We start from the raw sequence: 18,480 nt of genomic DNA, 5'->3' as shown, positions 1-18,480 counted from the left end.
CCTCTCCATCTTCTGCTTCATCTCCCTGTGCCTGAGTGGGACTTAGTTGGAAGGTAGGGGGTGGGGGTCACCTCAGATAGCATTCTTCAGTGTCTCATGGCAGCGGCCAGAGCTGGGTCAGGGGGTCATGGGTGCCCTCCATGTAGGGCAGCACTTTGGACAGCTTTGGACTATAGCCAGTAGTGACCACCCTAAGGGACTCCTCCCTTCCTGTCCTGTCCTTCCAGTCTGTCGTCTATTGCCACGGAGGGCGCGTTGGCTTCTTCCAGGGAGACATCCGCCTCCTCTCAGATGACATGAAGGCTCTATGTCCCACCATCTTCCCTGTGGTCCCACGACTGCTGAACCGGATGTATGACAAGGTGAGCTCTGCAGGGAGTCTTCAGCCAGGCTGAGGGGCTGCATATTTGCTTGTTTGGACAGGGTCTGGAGCCCCAGGCAGGCTTTCAATGCCTCCACCACCAGGTCCTAGAACTTGCTTCCTCTCTTGTAGTTCCTGACTCTTTCTCATTCTTTCTTCTCCTGTTTTCTTCCTATTCTCCAAAAACCCCTGTGGGAGAGATTTTTTTTTTTTCCAGGAACTTCCATCTTCACAACATGCCTGGACCCTGGCAATGTTAACCTTCAGCTCAATGTCATATATTCAGTGACCTCCTGCAGGGGCAAAATGGAACATGGCTTCTCTTCTGGCCAGTCTGGGCCTTATTCCTGGGGGATATGTCTAGAATTGAGACATTCAGGCCCTGACAGCTGCTTCCAACTTGTGTTCCTCAGATCTTCAGCCAGGCAAACACACCATTAAAGCGCTGGCTCCTGGAGTTTGCAGCAAAGCGTAAGCAGGCCGAGGTGCGGAGTGGAATCATCAGGAATGATAGTATCTGGGATGAACTCTTCTTTAATAAGATTCAGGTAAGAAAATGAACAAGTGATTGTAGAGGGTCACCTAAGTATCTAACGGGTGACCTTACAGGAGAACTGGAGAAGTTCATCCCCCAGTGCCCTGTAATTGTGTGAAATAATAACTCATTTGCTCATGAAATCAAAGCTTAAGCTATAATTGAAGTTTTAAACTTAAACATTTTTGATTTTTGGAGATACGTTACATTTGAGATGAGCAAGAAGAAAACCTACTGTGGATAGTAGGTCCCTTGATCTCCACAAGCAACAATGTGGCTTTGCCATTGGGTAGTCAGGTCAGTCCTCCACTGAGAAGCTCCTGGGCCCTGAAGGTTCTCTTGCCCCTCCCTGTAATCCTGGCCATGGTGGCTTTCCAGCAGCATGGTTCTAGCCAAATGGTTCAAAATCTTCTTTTTCTTTCCTGTGTTCTGTCCCTTTAATATCTCCCACACAAGACCAATCTTGAATTACTCATTTCTGTACCTCCTCAAAAGTTTTCAAGCTCTGCATTATCCAAGGAATCTGTAGTTAATTAGTAGCATTATACATTTTTTATTGCTACTCTATTTTTAGTTATGAAAATTAATATTTAAAATATCTTGGCTCAACTTACATAAACAAAGTGTTTCAAGTATTCTTTGTCCTCAGCAGTATAGTAAATAAAGCATGGTATTGATTTATACGTGAAAAAAGGCAATGCCATTAAAATGGAAATTGGAAGAAATTGTCCTAAGTAATTGTTTTGGATTATTGCCAATGATGGGAGAGTGAGGGAACAGCTGTGTATTTTAAGGAAGGAAGAAGAACCAATATTATAGAATGCCATCCAGACTAATGGTACTTATCTCAAAAGGCATAAAATAATTGGCCATATGGTGGATTGAGTTACAGAGCTGATTGTGTTTATCATTAGGAAAGGGAAGGAATTTCCTCAGCTCATGTGTTGTACAACCTCAGGCCTTCTTTCTGATACCAGCCCTAGCATCCAGGTAGGACCCAATTGTTGGATGTTGACCTTGGATGAAACCCACATGGGCTGGACACCATCTCAGACATCACAAAATTCGGCAGCTCTTCTCTCTTCCCACAGGCCAGTCTTGGTGGGTGTGTGCGGATGATCGTTACTGGAGCAGCCCCCGCATCACCAACAGTTCTGGGATTTCTCCGGGCAGCTCTAGGGTGCCAGGTATTGTCATTGTGTGTCCTCCCTTGGGAACAGCAGGAAGTACGTTAGGGCAGGAAAACTACTATACCCTCTACTGCTCAGAGAAAGAACCAGGGGGCAAGATTTTTGTGAGATAAAAGCTCCCTCCTCTGAGGAGGAAAAAACTCAGAGCCAGTGAAAGCCAGGATGGCATTGCCACATTCTGGAAAACCCAAGTTTATCCACTCTGGGAAATTCTTTTATCTGGACCTTTGGAAGTTTTTCACAAAGGGCAAAAGGGATTAGACAAACCATAGATAGATCATCAATGTGCTGGAGAATCTGTATCACACCTATGCTGCATCTCTACCTTCTTCAGCCTGCAAAATATCTTGCAACCCAGAAAAGGAGAACAAGGGAGAAAGCCCATTTATGTGTTATTTGATCTGTTATGTTTTGTCATCTCTAAAGATTTATTTTTTCATTTTCCATTCAACTTATATTTATTAAGTTTCTATATATGTAGCGTATCATAATGTGGTTGTGGCTGACAGATTTTAAGTAAAGTAGACCCATCTTTTTCATAATTATGCATGCTTAAATTTTTCTGCTCTAGAAGCCTTAGTCTTTATTCACCGTACTCCTATTCCACATGAGCATGGCCTGACCACTTCTAAAGCCGGACACTTCCACATGGTGTATTCATGCAAACAGGTGGGGCTCTGGAGGGGAATAGCTTATGGAGCCAAAATAAAACACAAAGTAGATTTTAAAATGTTTACCTTTAATTCATTATTATCCAGATGAAAAGTAGATCCAGTGGTTGAAAATAGGTCAGAAATCTTTACCCTAAACTATATAACCTTATCTACTAAGTGTCTGTCATAAAAATAGCACTTCTCACATCTGTAATCCCAGCACTTTGGGAGGCCGAGGTGGGTGGATCACGAGGTCAGGAGATCGAGACCATCCTGGCTAATACGATGAAACCCCATCTCTACTAAAAACAAAAAAAATTACCTGGGCGTGGTGGTGGGCGCCCGTAGTCCCAGCTACTCGGGGGGGCTGAGGCAGGAGAATGGCATGAACCCGGGAGGCAGAGCTTGCAGTGAGTCGAGATCGTGCCATTGCACTCCAGCCTGGGTGACAGAGTGAGACTCCATCTCAAAAGAAAAAAAAAAAAAGAAAAATAGCACTTCTTCCAAGAGAATGTGGCCGTGCTTCTTGTCTGTGTTCAGCTTCACCTGGAGTTATCTACCTCCAGAGCACCTCCCTCCCTCCACCTCCCTGATCATGAAGCAGTCAGATGCTCTCAGTGGGAGGTTAGCTGTCTGAAAGGGGCGGCCAGTCAGCTCTTGGAGGGTGTGTGCCCACAGTGTGGCTTCTGTGTTTTGTTTGAAGGTTTATGAAGGTTATGGCCAAACTGAGTGCACAGCTGGATGTACCTTCACCACACCTGGCGACTGGACCTCAGGTAGGACAGGCTAGAGATGTGAGACTGGCTTGCAAGGCACTGTGGAGTAAAAGCAGCCAGCTCTAAAACTCCCTCATGGAAAGTAAATTTGCACGGGTACTTAGGAAAAAAGCAAAAGAGAGAGAAGAAAAACATTAATGGTGGTTATGTCTGGGCTGTGACATTGTGAATCTGTAATCACTGTTGAGGTTTTTCCCTTTTTTATTCATCCTTAGCATACTGGAAGAATCTGGTGTAAATTTGGTGAGTAATCCATGGGCTACCCACTACAGCCATGCTTCCACTTGGCCCTGAAGGATGAATCTCCTTAGAATGAGGGTGTGGATGAGAGCTGTTCCTTTTTGAGGTTGCCGCTACCTTTGAGACATTGATATCACAGGAGAACGTAGTTTTCAAAGGGTCTCTAAAATAGCCCTTTAAGAAACAGTACCCTGGCCAATATGAACCTGCCTCTCCTTTACACATCATGTCCAGTTCATAGCCTGCTTCCTTCTTTCTAAAATACTGTAAGCAAGGCCATGTAGTATCTAGAATCTATAAAAATCCAGTATACTGATATTATAAACATTTTTCCATCCAGAGTTGTATCTTGTGATCTATTACTTCTTTTGTGCATAATTTCTCTTTATCTATAAAAGAAATAGGAAAATACTAAAACCTGTGACAAAAAAAAAAAAAAAAAAAAAAAAATCTCCAAAGGTGGTTCCTGTGGGATCTGCCAGCAGCAAAGTGATTAAATAATTTATTTACAAAATAGGCTTTATTCAACCACAATTTCAAAAGACAGGACTAAGGAAAAAATGCTTCTATACTTACCTTGGCCAAATATGATTTCAGTTTAAAATTCACCTATCCGGTTTCTGCTGACTATCTCAAGGTACTCTGAAAATAATATTGCATTAAACAGTATATTTCTTTCACATGCACATCATCCTAAAATTTTCCAGTTTGTAGTTGAGCAAACTTAAGTACAAAGAGTGGCCCCAGGCTTGGACAGGAAGTCAGTATCTTTGCTGAGTGGTTTTCAGCAAAAGGGGAAGCAGGTCTGTAGTAGGCAGCCCATGGATTACCCACCAGATTTAGAGCAGATTCTTCCAGTATCTACCCTCATGTATCCCTTCCTTTTGGACATGTATCTCTTCCCTCTCAAGTCATCCTTTACATTTTCCTATGTAAACACTGCCGAGGTTTTTCCATTTTTCACTTGACTCTTACCATAAGACTTGAAAAGGCTTTTGTGTATGAGGATAGATATATTTGAATAGTATTGTCAAAGATTTGACAGCCTCTCTTTTAAAAGAGAAACCAAGGTGGTAAGTCTCATTTTTCATATAGGTGGCTCAATTTTCTTTCAGGACCTTGGCTAGCATCTGCTTAAAACCTCTCCAACTTGCCTGTGAATTATCTAACAACCACAATCACTAGAAAAATGACTTAGATGTAATTTTGTGGTAAATTTGACCAAGAGAATTTGGAGTCTTATTTTCATGGGGCAAGTTTCTTCATCCCAGCTTTCCATATGTTTGTTATTCAACATGTGGTGTGGGACCAGCAGCAGCATCACCTTGGTGCCTGTAAGAAATGTCGAATCTCAGGTCCCATTCCAAACCCACTGAATCAGAATCCACAGCTTACGATTTCTAGATTTCCAGCACATTAATCAACAGTCTGGTGGCTAGAGGAAAAGCAGTGCTTGCTATATTTTATGATCCCCAAACCAAGACGTGTGATCTGACAATGGGGAAAATGATGTAATGTGGGCACTGTTGTCAAAAATCTTGACCCTGTGGTTGGTGCCCCCGCCCCTAGGACCCTGTGCATGTTGGTGCTGAGCCAGGTGTGCCTGTCCTGCTCATTAAGAATCAGATGTAAAACAAATGCCCAGGCAGAGGTTGGCCTTTGCTTTCTCCAGAACTTTGTTTTATTACCAACACTTGCCAGTAACAAATGCCCCTTTAAAGGTGTGTTACTTTCCATCCATAATTCCCCACTTTGGCCACTCAGAGATTTTAAGGGGCTGGGAACATCTTCAGTGCTAAAACGGATCTGAACACTAACAAATGCCATCTTGCTCCGGTGTTCCAGGGCACGTAGGGGCACCGCTTCCCTGCAATCATATCAAGCTCGTTGATGTTGAGGAACTGAACTATTGGGCCTGCAAAGGAGAGGGAGAGGTAAACAAGAATTTAGCCATTCATGCCTGTGGCTGCTACGTGTAGTGAGTAAAAACAAACAAGAACAGTAGGGATGGAATGATTTTCCTTTTGCCTTGTGTATAAAGTCATTTTAAACTACTGATTAATTTGACTCAGCTCAACTCAGCATCTCCTCTCCTGTTTATGAGGCAACCAAGAGCCAGTGCTGGGACTGAGCTGGTCTAAATCAAGAGTTGGAATTCCCAGACTTTTAAATTAATTAATTAATTTTTTTTTTTTTTTTTTTTTTTTTTTTGGAGACGGAGTCTCGCTCTGCCGCCCAGGCTGGAGTGCAGTGGCCGGATCTCAGCTCACTGCAAGCTCCGTCTCCCGGGTTTACGCCATTCTCCTGCCTCAGCCTCCCCAGTAGCTGGGACTACAGGCGCCCGCCACCTCGCCTGGCTAGTTTTTTGTATTTTTTAGTAGAGACGGGGTTTCACCATGTTAGCCAGGATGGTCTCGATCTCCCGACCTCGTGATCCGCCCGTCTCGGCCTCCCAAAGTGCTGGGATTACAGGCTTGAGCCACCGCGCCCGGCCTTTTTTTTTTTTTTTTTTTTGAGATGGAGTCTCGCTCTGTCGTCCGGGCTGGAGTGCAGTGGCGCGATCTCGGCTCACTGCAACCTCTGCCTCCTGGGTTCACTCCATTCTCCTGCCTCAGCCTCCTGAGTAGGTGGGACTACAGGCACCACCACCATGCCTGGCTACTTTTTTTCATATTTTTAGTAGAGACGGGGTTTCACCGGGTTAGCCAGGATGGTCTCGATCTCCTGACCTCGTGATCCACCCACCTCGGCCTCCCAAAGTGCTGGGATTATAGGCGTGAGCCACCGTGTCCGGTCCTTAATTAATTAATTTTTTAGTAGAGACAAGGCCTTGCTCTGTCACCCAGGCTGGAGTGCAGTGGCGTGGACATAGTCCACTGAACTCAAGACCATAGCCTCAAACTCCTGGGCTCAAGCAGCTCTCCTGCTTCAGTCTCTCAAGTAGCTAGGACCACAGGCACGTGTCACCATGCCAAGATAACTTTTCAATTTTTTTTGTAGAGACTGGGTCTTGCTGTGTTGCCCAGGCTGGTCTTAAACTCCTGGCCTCAAGCAATCCTTCCTGCCTCGGCTTCCCAAAGCACTGAGATTACAGGTGCTAGCCATCATGCCTAGCCCCAAACTTTTGTAAAAATTCATTTTTTCCCCTAACTGTGTCATGGCCTACTGCTGTGTGATTTGTCCCAGCAGAAATATGACCCTTTACAAATAGGCCAGATGGAGTAGATAGAGCTGGCCTGTACTTGTTCATTCCATGGGAGTGAGTGGGAATGACTGCCTGCTAATGGAGCAGGGGGCTGAAGCATCCCTGGTAGAATCAGCCAGCCATCAATATCTGTGATGAGTCCCCATCAAGTGTCACAGAGCAGCATGTGGCCAAGGCCAGAGGGCTCCTGAGGGAGAAGAGATGACAAAGGCCTAGGGTGGCCAGGGCAGCGGGGAAAGATGGGGAGGATATTGCTTGACAGAAGGCAGGAGACAGTTCAGACAGCTGCAGGCTGTTCCTCGTCCTCTGTTTCCATCCCTGCCATATCCACAGTGGCTTTCCTGATGGATAGTGCACCTTATCTCCGTATGCCTGGAGACAGCCTCCCATCTCCTCATTCCTCATGCTGTGGCTGAGAGAAGCCATGGTTTTTGTCCCATAGATATGTGTGAGAGGACCAAATGTGTTCAAAGGCTACTTGAAAGATCCAGACAGGACGAAGGAGGCCCTGGACAGCGATGGCTGGCTTCACACTGGAGACATCGGAAAATGGCTGCCGGTGTGTACGTTTGGAACCATGGAGCTCCAAACATTTTGGCAGTGGGAGGGTGTGTGGTCCAGGTCACTGAGACAGGAGTCTTCTCCAAATCCCTCCTGAAAATGAGTCATTCAGGAGCACCTCTGGGACCTGCGAGGAGGCTCTTCCTTCCCTGAGCCCCAGAGCTTCTTTCTCTTCTCACTCCGTCTCATGAAGGTGATGAGGGACCTGTGCAGGTAGGTGTGACTGAGGTCTTGGAGACTGAATTCCTATCCTTAATGGTTTCCAGAAAGACCTCTGACAGTGTGTGGAATCTGATGTGAAGTAGGAGGAACAGGGGGTACATGTCTCTGGGACGTCTGAGAAGGGCAAGCCCTGCAAGCCCACCAATGCTGGCCCCCAGCCAAAAGGTGGCACTGAGTGAAGGGGAAAGCTTGGAGACAGGTGGGAAGATGCTTTAGTTCCTGTGGCTTTGCTAGCAGTTGCTCATGTAACCTTGAGCAGAGCCTCATCCCCATCTGTGGCTTCACCTTGACTCACTTATAGAACAGGAGAACACGCCTTCATGGCATTCCTTGGCCATGGCCCCCAGCTTTTAGCCAAAACCACTTTGCCTAATTTTCTCTTTTTTTTTTTTTTTTGAGATGGAGTCTCACTCTGTCACCCAGGCTGGAGTGCAGTGGCGCAATCTCGGCCTACTGCAAGCTCCGCCTGCCAGGTTTATGCCATTCTCCTGCCTCAGCCTTCCGAGTAGCTGGGACTACAGGCGCCGCCACCACACCCAGCTAGTTTTGTTTTTTTTTTTTTTTTTTGTATTTTAGTAGAGATGGGGTTTCACCGTGTTAGCCAGGATGGTCTCGATCTCCTGACCTCGTGATCTGCCCGTCTCGGCCTCCCAAAGTGCTGAGATTACAGGCATGAGCCACCGCGCCCGGCCAATTCTCTCATTTTTAAAATAGGTATCATAACGTTGCTTACCTCTGAAGTTATTATGTTGTGCAAGATCTGGACTTTATCCTTTATTATTTATTTATGAAATGGAGTCTCGTTCTGTCACCCAGACTGGAGTGCAGTGACGAGATCTTGGCTCACTGCAATCTCCACCACCCAGGTTCAAGCGATTCTCCTGCCTCAGCCTCCCCAGTAGCTGGGACTACAGGTGCCCGCCATCACATCTGGCTAACTTTTTGTATTTTTGGTAGAGATAGGGTTTCAACATGTTGGCCAGGCTGATCTCAAACCCCTGACCTCAAGTTATCTGCCCATCTCAGCCTCCCAAAGTGCTGGGATTACAGGCATGAGTCACTGCACCTAGCCTGGATTTTATCCTTTAAAAATGTTTTAATAAAAGAAAGAAAAATAAAGTTATTTTTGTGAGGAACAAATGAGATTATGCCTGCAAAGCACTTAGCACAATGCCGGGCACATAGGAGATGCTTAGATGAATTCTTTGACCAGAAAACGGCTGTCACTGGCACTGAGAACTCTTGCCTGGTGCAGCCCACCCCAGGAACCTCTCCTGTGTCTTTGGGAAGTACTAAGGTTTGGGTGGACATTTTGAGGTGTTGAGTTAATCAGGCACATGAATGATGTTGAGCCCATGGTGGGCCAAGTGGGCTGGTGAATGGATCTGCCCCTGCTTGGGCCTGTGTACTTCCCTTTGAGAAACCCTCATGCCTGCCCCAGACAAAGATGTATCTCCAGTGAGTGCCCTGGCCCAGGGACTCTGCTTAGGGAAGATATGCATGATTAGACAGTTCCCAACCCAATGTGATGGGCATGGGCTGGGGGCATACTGGGTGCACACTCACCTCGGGAGAGGCAGAGGAGGACAGGCGCCTACTGCATCCAAGTCTTAGGATATGAGTCATGTTCCAAGAAGAGGGAGTGGGAAGGACAATCAGGGTGTGATAGTAATATATGCTGAGTAGAGGCACTAGACATGTGAAGCAACTAATTCCAACTGAAGACCTATAGGTGTGGGAGAGAGAGGCTAGTGAGGTCAGCAGGCCCTAAACACCTGCAGAAGGTGGACTGTCCTGTCGGCTCAGGGAGCTTAGGCTTCAAGCCCCCTCACTTGCATTAGCCCCTTCCAAGGCCCTGCACTTCATTTTACCTGGTTTTTCTTAAAGAGGGCCCTCAATATTGTAAAAGCTTGAAGTCTCAGAAATCCCTGGATCTGCTGCTGATGCCCTGTAACTTGAATGAAACCATCCACCATTTAGAGGGTAATATGAAGCAAATAAATGGATTCATGTAAAGCACTTAGTGTTGTGCTTGAGCACAGAGCCTAAAGTTGCAGGCAGGTAGTCTGTGAGAGTCCATTATTTAAATTATTATTTTTAAATGATTTTTGAAATTTAATTAAAACTTATTGCAGTTATTGAGATACTTATTTTTCTATATTTCTCATGTAAAGCAAATCATGCATTCTTGACATAATTCAACTTAACCATGATGTGACTTTTAAAATAATATTTTTCTTGAAAATTGTGTTTGATCTTTCCATTTATATTCACAAATGAGATTGATCTGTAATTTACCTTTTATATACATCCCTATTATGGTTTTGTTGTCAGTTTATTGAATGAGTTGGTAAGTGGGTTTTTCCCCTGTTTTTTAGAAGAGTATGTTCAAGCTTTGAATGATTCATTCTTGAAATTTAGGTAGAGATCATCTATAAAGACATTTGTGCTTTAAAAAATATTATTTTGAAATCATGTTAAATAGATCAAGGAATAAGTAAGCATAGTCTTCTGGTCCAGAAGGATCAGGATTCAAATCCTGGTTCCCCTAGCTCCTAGCTGTGTGGCTTTGGAGGATTTAACTAACCTTTCTGATCCTTATTTTCCTCATCTGTGAAACAGAGGGGACAACACTCAGCTAATGGACCATGAGGACCAAATAAGCTGGGGTAGGGAAAGCACCTGATGTCCAGCCTGGGTTTTGAGCAAAACAGAGTCTGCTCATTTTTTCCTTTTGGAGAGATTGCTCTGGCACTGGCAGATCAAGCAGATGGAGTGGAGACAGAGTGTGTGCCGAAGTCCAGTCAGGAAGTGGTTTTGCTGGGAGGAGGTGGATATGAGATGAATTTGTGAGCAAGGACAGGTGAGCCTGACCGCTGGAGATCCCAGGAGAGGCAAACAACAAGGTCATCTCCAGGTTTGGGGTTTGGAGGCTGGGGCAGGCTTGAGAAGCTTGGTCATGAGTTTCATATAGGAGCATGTTACATCCTCTGAGACAAACAGCCTAGTTTTTGAAGCATTCCAAGGGTATTTGGGTTCTGGATCTGGAGCTCAGTGAAGAGCTGGAAGCTTGGACTGACTTGGGAGTGACCAATGAAGAGAAAACGGTGTTTTCTCCAAGGTGCATTGTCAGTAGAGGTGAGGGGCAAGAGGCCCACCTAATCACCTTGGAAGCTCAAAAAGGTGGAGGAGAGTCAGGGAGGTGAGAACAGGTCCTGGAAGCCAGTGGCACCAGCACTCCCTGTCCAAGGAGGTGACCTGCCTGCTGCAGAAGTTCTGCAGGGGCCTGTGCACCTAGTGCCATCTGGCATGTCAGGTAGGAGTCACAGGGGCTCTGTCAGGTCTGTGCTCTATGCCAGGGGATGCAGAGGCTGCTCTTTAGGGGTGGAGACAGTAGCTGGGCAAGAGACCTGAGTTTGGTCTAAGGGAGTGAACCAAAGATGCTGGTGAGAAAAAGGGCAGCTGGAGCAAGGGTGTGTGCAAGAAGGGTGCCCTGATGGAAGGGCGGTGGGCCTCCAAGAAGGAGGAAGTGAGGATACCTGCTGCTAGGCATGAGGATGGCAGTGGTGGGAGGACTGTGTGGGTGGCTAACTGCTGAGGGGAAAGGACAGTGGATGCTCATGGCCCAGCAGAGCTTGGATGCCATCAACCTGCGGTGCACAGTGGTTCTCTCCAGGAGCCTTGCAGCTCCCTAAGAGCAGACACAACAGATGGAAAAGAAACTGGGGCAGGGTCTGCAGGGTGGGGTAGGGCAGGGGGTTACAGCACTGAGGAGCAAAGGCTTCAGGCTTGAGAGTGCCATGGTCTTATAAAGCTGTTTGTCCAACTCTACAGGCAGGAACTCTTAAAGTTATTGATCGGAAGAAGCACATATTTAAACTTGCTCAGGGAGAATATGTTGCACCCGAGAAGATTGAGAACATCTACATCCGGAGCCAACCTGTGGCACAAATCTATGTCCATGGGGACAGCTTAAAGGTGAGACCTCTGGGCTTCAGCCCTCCCACATATCCTGGGCATGCTGAAGAACCCAGATTAAACATTAATCTCCAATCAGACACCAGGATTCTCCTCTGCATTTTAAAACATGAGAGAAAACTCCTTTTTAAAGGAGAAATCTTACTTATAGTTTGCTAAAATGTAATTAGGTCAAGTAAGTTGTCTGAAGTAGTACTAATGAACATTCCCATTCCTTTTTGCTTATGCTCAACCTACTTCCAAGGATTTTTGAGATAAAATACTAGAGCAAGATTCAGGGTTTCTGCTGTTTTTATTTTTTATTTTAAAAATTATTATTATTATTATTATTATTATTATTATTATTATTATTATTGAGACAGGGTCTCGCTCTTTCACCCAGGCTGGAGTGCAGTGGCATAATCATGGCTCACTGCAGCCTCAACCTCCCTCCTGGGCTCTAGCCATCTTCCCACCTCATCCCTTTCTCCCTCCCTCCCCATCCCAATAGCTGGGACTACAGGTACACACCACTATGCCCAGCTTTTTTTTTTTTTTTTTTTTTTAACATTTTCAGTAGAGACGAGGTCTCACTATGTTGTCTAGGCTAGTCTCGAACTCCTGAGCTCGAGTGATTCTCCTCCTGCCTCAACCTTCCAAAGTGCTAGGATTAGAGGCATGAACCATCACACTTGGCCTGTTTTGATTTTTTTATATATGCAAATGAACTTTACAAAATTAATGAGTACTGCAAAAAAATGTACTAATGGTACTAGTACTAATATAGGTTACTAGAATTCAGTTATTTGGAGGAGTTTTATACTTATTTTCCTTTCAATAGTATTTAGATTTAAAGTCAGAAAGATCATGAATAGGCCGGGCGCAGTGGCTCAAGCCTGTAATTCCAGCACTTTGGGAGGCTGAGATGGGCGGATCACGAGGTCAGGAGATCGAGACCATCCTGGCTAACATGGTGAAACCCTGTCTCTACTAAAAAATACAAAAACCTAGCCAGGTGTGGTGGCGGGCCCTGTAGTCCCAGCTACTCGGGAGGCTGAGGCAGGAGAATGGCATAAACACAGGAGGCGGAGCTTGCAGTGAGCTGAGATCTGGCCACTGCACTCCAGCCTGGGCGACAGAGTGAGACTCTGTCTCAAAAAAAAAAAAAAAAAAAATCATGAATATATTCTATGATATCTAAGATATCAAATATATTCGCTCCATTACCCAGGCTGGAGTGCAGTGGCACAATCTCGGCTCACTGCAGCCTCTACACTCAGGGTTCAAGTGATTCCCTTGCCTCAGACTCCTGAGTAGCTGGGACTACAGGTGCCCACTATCATGTCTGGCTATTTTTTTTTTTTTTTTTGTATTTTTAGTAGAGACATGGTTTCACCATGTTGGCCAGACTGGTCTTGAACTCCTGACCTCAAGTGATCTGCCCGCCTCAGCCTCCCAAAGTGCTGGGATTACAGGTGTGAGCCACCATGCCCCACCTGATATCAGATATATTCTATACTATCATTGCATTTCTATAAATATTATGAAATTATTTTCAAAGAAATGCTTTAAAAATTAAAATAGGCCTGGCATGGTGGTTCACGCCTGTAATCCCAGCACTTTGGGAGACCAAGGCAGGAGGATTCCTTGAGCCCAGAAGTTCAAGACCAGTCTGGGTAACATGATGAAACCCTATCTCTACAAAAAATACAAAAATTAGCGTGCACCTGTAGTCCCAGGTACTCGGGAGGTTGAGATGGGAGGATCACTTGAGCTCAGGAGGTCGACGCTGCAGTGAGCCATGATCATACCACTGAACTCCTGCCTAGGCAACAGAGTGAAACCTTGTCTCAAAAGAAAAAATAAACAAAATGAAGAAGTCTTTCATGAATGAAAATCGTACTAATGAAACCATTTCAATGTGGTTTGGTAATGCTGGGAAACATTTGGTTTTTGGTTCATAGAATTTGGATCAGAGAGTTGTTTGATCAGCCTCCTAAAGATGTGCTGATCTGAGATTTGCATGAGAATCAAAGGTACATATCAGTCTAACTTTACTGATTCTTAATGTCCTTAAACTTATTTTTTATATAAAACTAGGGGAATATATCAGATAATGAGTAGTGTGATATATTGGCAGAAATATTTTATGACATGAACAAATGTTTTATAAGCATATACTTAGTTTTTGAAAAAGGTGGAGTCTGAGAATTTTAATGCTGGACCACAAATAACCACTTTAAATGCGTTTGTCATGCCCGTGTTCTCCTTTGGTGAGTACTACAGGCCTTTTTGGTAGGCATTGTTGTGCCTGACCCTGAAGTTATGCCCTCCTGGGCCCAGAAGAGAGGAATTGAAGGAACATATGCAGATCTCTGCACAAGTAAGGTTGGTATCTTGGGGCTGTCTCCTGAAAGGTTACTGAATGTTTTATGATACCACATAATGAGAAGACAGAAAAGCTGTAGACCAGTGAAATTCAAGCTCGTACAGAATTTCTAACATTACTTTATACATGGTGGGGAGTCTAAACCAGAGATTTGTCTTCTTTTGTTACTGAAGAAACTCATATTTCTTCTTAGAAAGATTGACAAACGTTTGGATTTTAAGCCAGGAGACATCACAGAAAGCTCATCCAGCCCTGTTGCTTTGTGGCTTAGAGGAGAGTCCAGGGAGGGTGGTAACTTGCCCAAGGTCACACAGCTGGTTAGCAGCAGAGTCAGATGTGAACATAGGCTTTCTGACTCACCTACCATGCTCCTTCAGATGGAAGGTGGATTTTGTGTCTACTGGGTGTAAACAGCTAGTCATGGAATAGAAAAAGTAGCACAATTCTTCCTGCTTAGAGTATTAGCTATTCACACCTTCCTGAAACCTTCTAATGGCACATGTAGAACTCTGTGGGGGAGGTCACTGTGCTCTGACTCAGTGCAGACCCTTGAGTCATATGGTCCATTTCTTAGCAGTAACCATAGACCCTCCCTCTCCTACTGGTCCCTGGGCCTTGGGCTCATCTGGGGGTAGCAAGATTCACCAGGCTGACCAAAAGGCTGCTTTAAAAAAAATTGAGTGGTCCATTAGCCCATTCATGGTCACTCCTTTGGCCATTTCAGGTACTTACTTGTTTGATGAGAGGTGGTAATTGGAGTGCTGCCAGGCAGTATCAGCCTCAGTTGTGGGCTGTGGGTTAGCATATGTTGGCACAATCACCAGTTGCACTTTACTCAAAAGTGTTGTTTCCTCTACCTCCATTTTTAAATGTGTTCTTGTCTTGTAATTTTTCTCATATGGTTTGATTCAGGATCTGAAGAAAGCCATTTTGGAAGATATGGTGAGGTTAGGAAAAGAAAGTGGACTCCATTCTTTTGAGCAGGTAACTGTTACCCTCCCCATACTTGTTACAGCCCTTTAGGCAGTGATGAAAATTAAATTAACCCATGGTGACCCTGACCTAGATTCCTGACTTTTCATGGTGTGGCCCGCCAGCAGGCTGTGCACCAATGGACCCTTGAAGGCCTGTTCCAAGCTGCCTCCTGAACCAAAATAGGTCACATGTCAAAAGAGATTGTACTCATCTTTATAATTACAAACTTTCTTAAGGCTAAGATAATACCCTAGCTATCACTAGTAAATCATGTGTATATTATCTGTCTTACAAACTTTCTGCATTAACGAAGACGACAGTCCTATCTTATTTTTATTTTTATTTTTATGGGGACTGTTTTCTTGGCTTCAGCAGACAAGGTTACCTGTTTGGAGGACATTGGAAAGATTGGTCTCCTCGGGCCAGTGATCTGTCAGCCCAGCATGCCCTCTGTAAAGAGGAGGAAACAGAGTGCTTTGGGAGAGGACACAGCAGTCCTCCAAGACTTTTTTTTTTTTTTTCCTGCAAGGTTGGGTTCTTATTGTAACTGAACTCATAAGCATACTTACACTGACTTACATATACCATTTATACATCCTCTTTTGTCAAAAATTCAAAGAGAAAAATACTTCAAATGGAAAAATATTAATATACTGATTTTTAAAATTTCCTTAAATTTAAAATAATTGTTTTTGATACAAGTTTGTATCCCCAAATTTAATGACAGGGGTCTTCAAGTTTGACAAGAATCTTTAAATTTTGTATGTTCACTTAATAACCTAAAAACATTTAAAACCAGTTTAAAATATAAAACTCTTATAGTGCTTTAATTTTCAATTTAAAAAAATTTTCATGGATTAAAATTTTAATTTTTTAGTTTCAAACTAAGGAAATCTAAGCATAGTTTCAGGGTCTAAAAATACTGTTTTTCTTTTAAAATAGATCTTTACATTAATCCATTTTGAGAAACACTGCTTTACCCTCATCTGTCAGTATGTTTTAGGGCAATTTAGGCCTGGGTAAATAAATATTTTTTAAAAGTATGGAATCTGAGGCATTCAGGCAAGTTATATTTATCTTTCTAAAAGATAAAGGTCAATTTTGGCATACTATTATTTAAATTTCCAAATATGCTAGAACTGACTTCATTGCCCTTCCTCAGTGGTGAGGTATGTGATGGGATCCTCTGTGATCATGTGGACCACAAATGAGTGGTCGTAAGCCTGGTTGGTGTGGGCCTGTGTGGATTTGAAGGGCTGGCTGCAGCCTTTAAGCTGCAGTTCCCGCCGACATCCTGGTGCGTTCACAAGGCCTGCACGCCCCCTGCTGGTGTTTGGATGCGGGACCTGCCCCAGGGCACACAGAGTATATGACACCCAGATTCCTCTTCATGGAAAAAAATACCAACTCTTAAGATTATGCTTAAAAGGGACCTTTGGTTAAATTTCCAGTGTTAACCATTGCTCTAGTTAGAGCTTTCACTGAGAGGAGACATGTTCTTGACTTTCCACATGCCTTTCGCAGAGTTTCTGCTCTAATAATCTGCCCTCACCATGGTAACCTCAAATACAGGGAAGTCATGTGGGATCTCAGAGGCCTTTAGTTTTATTGCCAAGGCTGTCGCCTTTTGATTTTCTCTGTTCTCATTCTCCTCTTTGTTGGTCTATGGCATTCTCCCCACCACAGCCAGTGTGTGCCCTCAGCTGACCACAGGAAAGCAAAAACCAGGCCTCATGCCTGAGGAGGGTGTGCTCTCAGTTGTGATCCAAAGCCTAACATAAATTATTTCAGTTAATCCATAATCCATTGTCAGCTTGTCCTTTTCCCTCTTCCTCAAAAATGAATGGTCAATTAAGGCATAATTCTAATTAAACACACACACACACACATACACACACACACACAAATAACAAATTCGAGTTCAATATCCAGTTTAAGTCGTTTAACAAAAGCTTTAGGAGTTCAGACTTACTGGACTTGGTTGATCTGAATTAAACTTTGAATTAGAAAAACAATTGATGTAATTTAATTTCCAAGAACAGACAATTCCTAGAACTACGCCAACCATTATTAATTTATGGAGATCTTTGGAAGATATGTTTTCATGAGTAGACAGGTGGCTGGGAAGTATTTGAGCATACTTAACCATGATTAACTATTTGTTTGACATTGATATGCCTTATTAATTTGCATAGGCAATATAATGTGAACTTTGACACTTGATAGATTTTTAAATTTCTGGCTAATTAAGCACTTACTAAAAATATTTTCTTGTATTTCCTGTCATTGAAATGAACACTTACCTAACCAATTTGCCTTTAAATAAAAAATGAACATTTCCCTAACTCATGTAATTTTTTTTGCTTTATCTCTCCTGTCCTAAATTATTCATTCTGTATTTATTATCTATAAGCAATATTGTGTTAAAGGATTTCATTAAGACCATTGAAAAACTTAAAACACTATGTCTCTCTAAAATTATGAAAAGTTTGTGCTTTTATGAGTTGGCATAAATGGACAATTTTGAGGAATTTTATTCCAATGCCATATTTAAATGTTACAGTATTTTCTGAATTATTTTTAAAAATCCTGTAACATCTCTTTTCAGTGAAAAGAGTATGGTTTCAGGAAGGCAAGCTAACATTAGCCATCTCCTTTTTTCTTTTCCCAACAAAAACTTTGCTAATTAAAAAATGGAAATTCCAGTTTCATGAAGTGTTTGGCATAAAGAGAGAATAAGGACTCTCACACCTGTTTTTTACAAGTTCACAATTGGACAGTTTGGCTTTATGAGAAAATAATAATTATAAAAAATGAACATGTGCTTTATCATTGATTCACTTCTGAAAGAAACTATAGGTTTGTGGCCCATAGTTAAAGTCACTGTCAGTTAAACAACTGGCTGACTCATTTTTTTTCTACTTACTGCCTATAGTTTTTAGTCACTCAAGCAGGTCGTATAGGTATTTTCATAGAAGGATTTAAATAGTCCAATGGCCGTAGGTCAGATCAGACCAGGGACTGGCAGCCTAGCAGCAGTGCCGCTCTGACCTGCTCCCTAAGGGACTGAAAGGTGATCCCAGAGCAGGCTGCCATATTGCTTGATCTTCTGCAAGGCTGTATTTAATGATATAGTCTCTTCTCAGGCAGAACTAGTTTGCAGACAGCCACATGGAGCTGCAGATGTCCCACTCAGCCATTTAGGTTTGAGGAGGTAGCTGGCTCAGCAGATATTCAAAGCTACCTGTTGATGCAGTTCTTTCTTCCAAAGATCATAATGTTTTCTTTTACATTTCTACTTAACCATATAAATGATATTATATACCTCTCCTTATGAAATCTATATTTCCAGTACTGTATTTTTTTAGTAGTTTCTGCTTGTCACTGCTGGCTTTTCAAAGATATTCACCCCAAGT

The 18,480-nt window shown here is 43.5% G+C and overlaps 1 protein-coding gene across 16 annotated transcripts in view; it reads left to right on the top strand.

The window, feature by feature from the left end:
• ACSL6 (acyl-CoA synthetase long chain family member 6) overlaps positions 1-18,480 on the top strand; it is a 218,147-nt gene that overhangs the window by 197,403 nt on the left and 2,264 nt on the right. For all 16 annotated transcript variants that reach the window (XM_078005145.1, XM_078005147.1, XM_078005155.1 and 13 more), the window contains 9 exons: positions 228-362; positions 775-909; positions 1,988-2,083; positions 3,443-3,515; positions 5,601-5,689; positions 7,403-7,519; positions 11,578-11,721; positions 13,987-14,088; positions 15,002-15,073. In XM_078005145.1, coding sequence (XP_077861271.1) covers positions 228-362; positions 775-909; positions 1,988-2,083; positions 3,443-3,515; positions 5,601-5,689; positions 7,403-7,519; positions 11,578-11,721; positions 13,987-14,088; positions 15,002-15,073 — 963 coding nt within the window. The remainder of the gene's footprint in view (positions 1-227; positions 363-774; positions 910-1,987; positions 2,084-3,442; positions 3,516-5,600; positions 5,690-7,402; positions 7,520-11,577; positions 11,722-13,986; positions 14,089-15,001; positions 15,074-18,480) is intronic.

The sequence above is a fragment of the Macaca mulatta genome, chromosome 6, assembly GCF_049350105.2.
Source record: "Macaca mulatta isolate MMU2019108-1 chromosome 6, T2T-MMU8v2.0, whole genome shotgun sequence".
NCBI classification, from domain to species: domain Eukaryota; kingdom Metazoa; phylum Chordata; class Mammalia; order Primates; family Cercopithecidae; genus Macaca; species Macaca mulatta.
This window is presented reverse-complemented; position numbering and strand designations above follow the sequence as displayed.